Source organism: Pundamilia nyererei, unplaced genomic scaffold (genome assembly GCF_000239375.1).
Source record: "Pundamilia nyererei isolate P.nyererei 1_Seehausen unplaced genomic scaffold, PunNye1.0 scaffold00028, whole genome shotgun sequence".
NCBI classification, from domain to species: Eukaryota; Metazoa; Chordata; class Actinopteri; order Cichliformes; family Cichlidae; genus Pundamilia; species Pundamilia nyererei.
In genome coordinates this window covers 1,372,709-1,380,304 of record NW_005187429.1, presented here as the reverse complement: position 1 = coordinate 1,380,304, position 7,596 = coordinate 1,372,709, and the positions used below count along the sequence as shown (strand labels likewise).

At 40.3% G+C, this 7,596-nt stretch overlaps 1 protein-coding gene across 1 annotated transcript in view; it reads right to left on the bottom strand.

Moving 5' to 3' along the window:
• The window catches only part of fkbp9 (FKBP prolyl isomerase 9), a 20,770-nt gene that overhangs the window by 9,217 nt on the left and 3,957 nt on the right, over nt 1-7,596 (bottom strand). Inside the window, exons 3-7 of the mRNA XM_005728340.1 lie at nt 7,017-7,206; nt 6,792-6,937; nt 4,991-5,180; nt 1,634-1,779; nt 1,135-1,324 (exon numbers count right to left, since the gene is read on the bottom strand). Of these exons, the coding sequence (XP_005728397.1) occupies nt 1,135-1,324; nt 1,634-1,779; nt 4,991-5,180; nt 6,792-6,937; nt 7,017-7,206 (862 nt within the window). The remainder of the gene's footprint in view (nt 1-1,134; nt 1,325-1,633; nt 1,780-4,990; nt 5,181-6,791; nt 6,938-7,016; nt 7,207-7,596) is intronic.

Below are 7,596 nucleotides of genomic sequence, written 5' to 3'. Positions count from 1 at the left end.
GTTAACCCATGGCAACGGACCGGTTGCCATGGCAATGGACCGGTTACCATAGCAACGGTCCGGTTACCATAGCAACGGTCCGGTTACCATGGCAACGGACGGTTGCCATGGTAACCTCTGGTGGATGCCTCCGCTTTTTATTCACTGATTCTGCACTTTTGTAGAATTTCAATAAATTGTTTTCAGTGAATTCTGCTCTCCTCTAATGGCCCTTTTTATGTTTTACTTTTAAACAGAATTTTAAAAACTGAATCGACAGTTGCTTAAAAATGACTTGAATCTCACCTCCAATTTTTAACCTAGCAACAGCTTTACTAACCTGCTATCAACCCACTACATGTCACCTCTGTCATAGTTCCTATCATGCCATCTATTGCTGCCCTCTTAATTACAGGAAAATTTTTAATTATGTTAAACTGTTGCTCGACTTACGTCTGTATGAGATCAGTTGATTATGATGTACTTGCAAGAAGACTGCTGTTGAAAAGAAAACTGACCCTGAAACGGGGCTAATAAAGATAAGATTGTATGCCTCGGCATGACGGCACATGCATGGAAAATTCCACAATTTTGAAAGGCTAATTGTGTAACTTAGGATGTGACTCCAGCTATAATGGCATCCGTGAGCTGTAAGTTTTAGTCTTAATCTGTACCCTCTGACTTCTTGCTGCAAGTAAAACTTGAGAGACTCTGTGATCACTGCTTAAATTTTTTAAATCAAATTTTTTAAATTATCTGAATGTTGATGATGCTCTGGTCCTGATTTCACAGCTATACCTGATCTCTTAAGAATTATTAACCGGTTCTCTAATATATCAGGATGTAGAGTAAATTGGCCAAAATCCGAAGCACTCCCTCTGCCCCAAAACCTTGTTCCAGCCGGGGATTTCAGCTGGCCTCAGACATGGTTCACTGTGTGTCGTCCCTCCCCCCACTAGGCTCTCAACCCCCCATTCTTTCGCTCCTGCAGGTGGTCTGGAAGAAGGTGGCCTTGCTATTAAATTTTAACTCCCACCTTTACGCTGACGCCTCCATTTAGGTCAATCCCAACTCTGCACTAATAAGTCTTAGTTTCTCTGTTACCTTTTTTTTTTTTTTTGCTCTCCCAGAAGAGTCCAACAGAGCTTTACTTACGTGGAGTCGATGGATGTGCCGTCCATCAGAGAGGCATTGTAGTGGTATTTAACAAAGTCTCCCTTCTTAGTTTGCCTGTCACACTCGTCTGGCTTGAAAGTGGCGGTGATCTCAGTGTTATCCGAGGGGTTGTGGAAGTCGATGATGTGGACGTCGAACACCAGCACTGCTGAGCCTGGGATCTTTGTGCCTGAGAGAGAGAGAGAGAGATGTGGAAAGGGGTAAAAATGAGTTGAATCTACCTGTGATTTCAGTCAAAACAAGAATCCAGAATTTCTTTTTAATTTATTGAATCTTGAGTGGAAAGCGTGCACATTTGTACAAAGACGTTCTCAAAAACGAACGTTTATGTCTCGTCGCTACAGCAGACCTTCTGTTTTCTCTACCACAAGAAGAACGCATGATAAATGGCACAACAAGCACTTCTGATCTCATGGCTCATGACTCTTATGATTTTTCTCTCACTGAGCCAATGAATCTGAGCATTACACATACGCACCTGTGCCCTCCTCTCCGTAACCGAGATGCGGGGGGATGGTGATGGTGCGTCTCTCCCCAATGCAGACTCCGATCAGGCCCTCATCCATGCCGGCGATCACGTAGCCTCGACCCACGTATGTGTCGTAGGTACGATTACGAGAGTAGCTGAGGAAAAGAAAATATTAGGAAAATAATTTTGAAGGTAAAAACAGTTTGTTTTTTACCCTCATATAATAAAGTTAGTCATAGCTTAAGCTTGCGTTTCAGATGCACGCCGATATGGAGGAGGTAAAAACACCGTAACACATTGCAAATGTCAGTTTTCCTTTATAGACACAGGGTAATGAACAAAGAGATAAACACACACAAAAAACATCTATCTAGCAGATAATCAAACCAGGGACTTAATTTCCTCCTTTGTGATATGCCCTCTACCCAGTCTGCTGTCGGATCACACCAGTGTCACCCAAATTTTTGCTCTCTTAGTTCAGACTTGTACACACACGGGCAACAATGCACACTTCTCTCTCTAAAGGATAACACAGATAACAGATAACACTTGATCTGACATGTTTTGTGATTGTCTTTAGAAATATGACGCGTTATTATCACAGTTCCTCTTTAATCCCTGCTATCCATGTTTACATTTTGTACTGGTTATAGTCTAAGAAGCTTGGAAAGAAAGCCACTGGACTTCTTTAAGTTTCTTGAAGAAGTTTCACCTCTCATCTGAGAAACTTCTTCATTTGCAAAACAAACCGGTAGAGAGTCCCAGGTATTTAAACCCTAGCGGGGGTTGTCCCTTAAAGGAGTTGTTGACCCACCATTAATCATGAGTCAAGGTGTGAAAACAGCATGGGTCAATAACAGGAGAGGTTTTGTGTGAAACCATTGTGAGGCCTTGCACCATCCTGTGACTCATTGAGATGCAAGATGTGAGTGGAGATTGAGGCACCAGTATTGTAGGTGGCAGACAGTCGGGTGCCCTAAGCTCCTGAGACTACCATAACTGGGATGACTACGAATCTACACACGTCAGGTTACAGTGTTAAATTCTGTGTATAAAAAGTTTTTTATACTCTATTATTGTGGTTATCGGGTCGCCTTGACATTTGCAGCAGACATAGGAGGTTGTTTTGGAAAGATTATTTTTGTTTTATGTTTACGATTAGCCATTGAGGAGGAATCATGATTGATGCGTTTTGAATATGGTGATGTCTTCAAAACTGAACCAGAAAGTGCATAAAAGCAGCTCATTATACCGCTATATAGGCCACATTATGCCTTTGATTAAAGATTGTGAAATCATCATATTGTTTTAGGTTGCATTACACTCCAGATCTACAAGAAGGTGAGAAAACATTCGATTTATTAGACTGTTTTATGATGCATTACACTGCTGAGTTATAAGAAATGCTGTTTGTGTAGAATCATGACCTTCATTTTCTGATTACAAAGAGAACACAGCATACTGGGTAGAGGTTTTCTGCCCCATCTCATCAGGAAGAGATAAAACAGGAAGCCAAGGCCGTCACTTAGGCGCCGTAAGATAGAAAGAATGTGAGGGTTTAGGCTTCATGACCCTGGAGGGGGGAGGGGAAGAAGCTATGTGTAACTGTCACACACTTCAAGACACCCTCCTGTGGAAAGTGTTGTATGGAATAAAGAGATTGTTGATTGAGCATTAAACACTCAGTGTTGTTCTTCCTTCAGCCCATAGATCAAAGAATTGGGGTATTTAACAGCACCTAGTTATTTAACTGATCTCCTTGACCTGTATAACCCCAAGAGAGCACTAAGATCTTCTAGCCAACTGCTCTTAGTGCAACCAAGGTCTCGTTGAAAAGCCAGAGGTGACCGTGCCTTTGCTGTTGCCGCTCCTAGACTCTGGAATAATCTCCCAGTTGATGTCCGTACATCTGAATCTATTCAATTGTTTAAATCGTGCCTAAAAACTTACCTGTGTAATTTAGCCTTTGAAGCAAATTAGTTTGACTTTCTTCCGGCTTGCACTCCATACCATCTTATTGTAATTGTTCAATTTGTCCCTTGTTTCTCCCCACATTGCGGTACTATTGTGAAGCTCTATGATGTACACTGGTCTTTTAAATGTGCTAAAGAAATAAATGTGATTTGATTTAATTAAAACTCGTAGTTTTTGAGTTTTGCAGATTTTAATTTTTTTAAATATATTTTTGATTCAAGGAGACCTAAGGGGGAGACGATATTTCAGCACACTGTATATGCAAATATGGTTATGCTGAAAATAAACAGTCTTGGGTTGAGTCTAGGCATATGTTACAGTCCTTATTAACTCACGATTTGGTTTCCTGCATTTAGGGTGTAAATGTAATTCCTACACACAAATATATACTAAACAAGCTAAAAAAAATGCTGCTGCATCTAAAATCAACTCTCCCTTGTTTTGAAAGAAGCTCCTAAAGGGAATGTTCTCATTCAACATCTGCAAAACCTCCAAGAACCGCAGAGCCTCTCTCTGAAGCTGCTGAATGTTTATGTGCATTACCTTAGACTGAGGTTAAATGAACAATACCAGATTTACTGGCTTTATTGTGATGGACACAGTGTGCTAGCTGCTAGCTGTGTGGAATAAGGTTAAAGACACTTAGCTGTGAGACTACCCAGACGTTAAAATCCAACGTCAGCTCATTTGGTGATGATGCATTCAACAGCAGGAAACGATCTTACCCTCAAAACCACTGGGCGTAAGCTGCAACCAACAGCGTGCATTTGTTTGTTTACCTTGAATAACTCTGCGTCATATGACGCAGATACCAAAAAAATGCACACAGTGCAAATCAGCTATGAGTGCAAATGTGTTTCTTTTTTCCTTTTTTCTTGCATTCACTGGCAATATTTCGTGGTACATTTCGTGTTATTTCTTTGTGGCACAGATTCAACAAGTTGTTGGGCGCATGTACTTGACCTGATAGATGAAATGATGATGATAAATGATGAAATCTTATCTTATTACATATGACATCTTTCTTCAGAAAACTAAACTACACCTTTCTTGCATTTTGTTTTGATTTTTCAAATCAAATTAGTTTCTGACTGTATCTCTTATTTGTGTCCTTTGTGGTTCTAAATTTAGCATACAAGCAATGCCGCTCTAAATCAGGCTTTTTCAAATCCACAAGAAATACCACAAGAAGAGAGATTTTAAACTTAAAACAGTTACACTATTATGTGACACAGATGTGCAGGAAGTTTCTACTTGAAGTTTAAGTTTCGATTCCTCTTTGTGTCTCCAGAGAAATGCTGCCACCGTGAGGCTACTTGAGAAACAGCGGGCAATAAACGGTTTTTATTTAGGAACCACGAGAACAAGTTTCCCTCTATGATGAATACATACCTAGAATCGAAAAATGTCCCATCCAGAAGGCTGCCGTTGTAGTGGTAACGCACAAAGTCTCCAGAAACGCTCTTCCTCGTGCAGGACTCGGGCGCCACTTGGTTAGTCACTGTGATCCCGTCTCTGGGATTGTGGAGGTCCAAGAGGACAACATCAAACACCAGGGAAGCCTGTCCTGGGATGTCACTGCCTGAGGAGAGAAGAAGATGACGAAGAAGAAGCTAAACTCTTTATTGTTCTGGGCTCAGGTTGCTACTCCCAAACTTTCAGCAAATCAGATCACGATGATGTGATGTGAAGATGAGAGCACGGGAGCCTTCTTAGTAATAATGTTTGTGCTTGTTAATGATAGAGTGTGAGTAGGCGGGTTTTCTTACCCTTAAACGCAACCAGTTTCAGTTGAACTTGTTAATAACTCACATACACAAAGGTGTTGTGAATCATTCCATCTTAATTTCCTCCAGCAGGTAGTCACATAACCGTGCTGCGCAATGGATGAAGGATAAACTTCCTATTACTTAACTTATTTTACCTGCATGCAGCTGTTTTTCTTCAGTTTATAGTGTTTTATTTATTAATGCAATTTCCACTACCTTTAAACAGTGTCAGTCTTACTTTTACTGTCAACTTTTCTTTCTTTTTATCACTCTTGTAAAGCGGTAGAAAGTATAAATACAAATGCTCAGTTACTGTACTTAAGTTGAATTTTTCAGGTATCTGTACTTTAGTTACGAAGTTATTTTTCTGGCTGCTTTGTACTTTTACTCCATACGTTTTCACACAAATATATTTGTGTATACTTAGATTTTCAAAACAGGCTCATTACCTTTATTTAAAGACATTTGAGGGGAGTTATTGTTATTTTACATCACAGCGGGCCTTCAAAGCGTTAATTCGATATGAGCCTAAACAGTAATACACGAAAACTAATCCTAATGGTGTATCATTCGCCGGGGTTATTGCACATACAGGGATGAAAGAGGCAAAACGATATAATTTATGCATAATTTATACCACCAGTGGGTTAAAGTTGGTTTTTTGTTTGTTTTTGTTTGTTTGTTTTGAACAAGTGTGACTGTTCACAAGTTTTGTGGTAAGTTTTTCGTGGTACTTCAGCATCTAGCTAGCCCTACAGAAGAGGAGGGAGGACAAAGGGAGTAATGTTTTTTTAAAGGTCAGCTCTTTTCATATCTAACATTTATATCCACAAAGTTTGTCAGACTAACTAAACATATACAATTTCTATTCCCATTTTATAATGTCATTTTGTTAAATTAATATTTTATTATATTAATATACCACAAGGTTCAGTTAACTTTGCAGAAAAGTCCTCTAAAAAAATAATTTTTTACATAATTACTTTGAGTACATTTCTGAGCCTGTACTTTTTTACTTTTACTTGAGTAAAGAAGTTAAATCAGTACTTTAACTTTGATCAGAGTACTTCTAAACCCTAGTACTTCTACTTAAGTACCTAATATCTGTACTTTTGCCGCCTCTGCACTCTCTCATATTATAAGGTCATTGTGTGGCACGTTTACTTAAAATGTTTTGTTTATTGTAGATCTATCTAAACTCAGCCTAGTGTGATTAGCAGGATACATATTGGATGGTATTAGTGCAGCTGCTTCTTTTCACCTAAATTCTAGTGTTTGTAGTAAAACTTGAAGAAACTGGAAATCCATCCGTCTATTTTCTTGACTTCTTATCCCAGCTGTCGTAGAGCAGGAGACGGGGTACGCCATAGACAGGTCGTCAGTCTGACAGAAGACTTTAAGGAACTAATCACATCAAAACTCACCATCTCCATTCTCTCCATATCCAAGTGATGGGGGCATAGTGATGATGCGCCTCTCTCCAACACACATTCCCAGAAGACCCTGATCCATACCGGCGATCAGCCAGCCGATCCCGACGTAAGTGTCATAGGTCCTCATGCGGGTGTGACTGCAGCAGAGAGTGGCGAAAACAGGCTGTAAGTGTGCAGGTGGATTGATGCATGAATGACAGCTTGTACGAGACAAACCTGGAATCAAAGAGGGTCCCGTCCAGCAGCGTGCCGTTATAGTGGTAGCGGATGTAGTCAGACACTTCCACCTTTCTGGAGCAGACGGAGGGCGTGTGGTAAGTGTTTGTCTGGACGCCATCCTCGGGGTTCCACACATCGAGGAGCAGGACGTCAAAGTGGAGGATGGAGTCAGGAGGGATGATGTCACCTGTGGAGGAGAGGACGGCAGGTGATTCTTAAACTCTGCAGTGGGATATCTGGATTAAATAAACAATCGATTCTGGTTTTTCTGATGAGCTTTTACAGGAAATCCTGATATTGTTCAGTTTTAAGTGTTTTAACCTTCCTTTTGATTTGATTTCTTTCCTGTAGCTGAAATTTTTAGTTAAGTTAAACTGGACATTCACATCGTGGATGCGTAACCAACAAATCTGCAGCAGCTTTGTGACGTTATCATGTCAATATGGACCAAAGTCTCTCGGAAATGTTTCCAGCACATGGTTGAATTTATGCCTCAAAACATTTAGGCAGCTCTGGCGCCACAAGATGGTCCAACCTAGTACTAGCAAGGTGTACCTAATAAATTGACTGGTGAGTG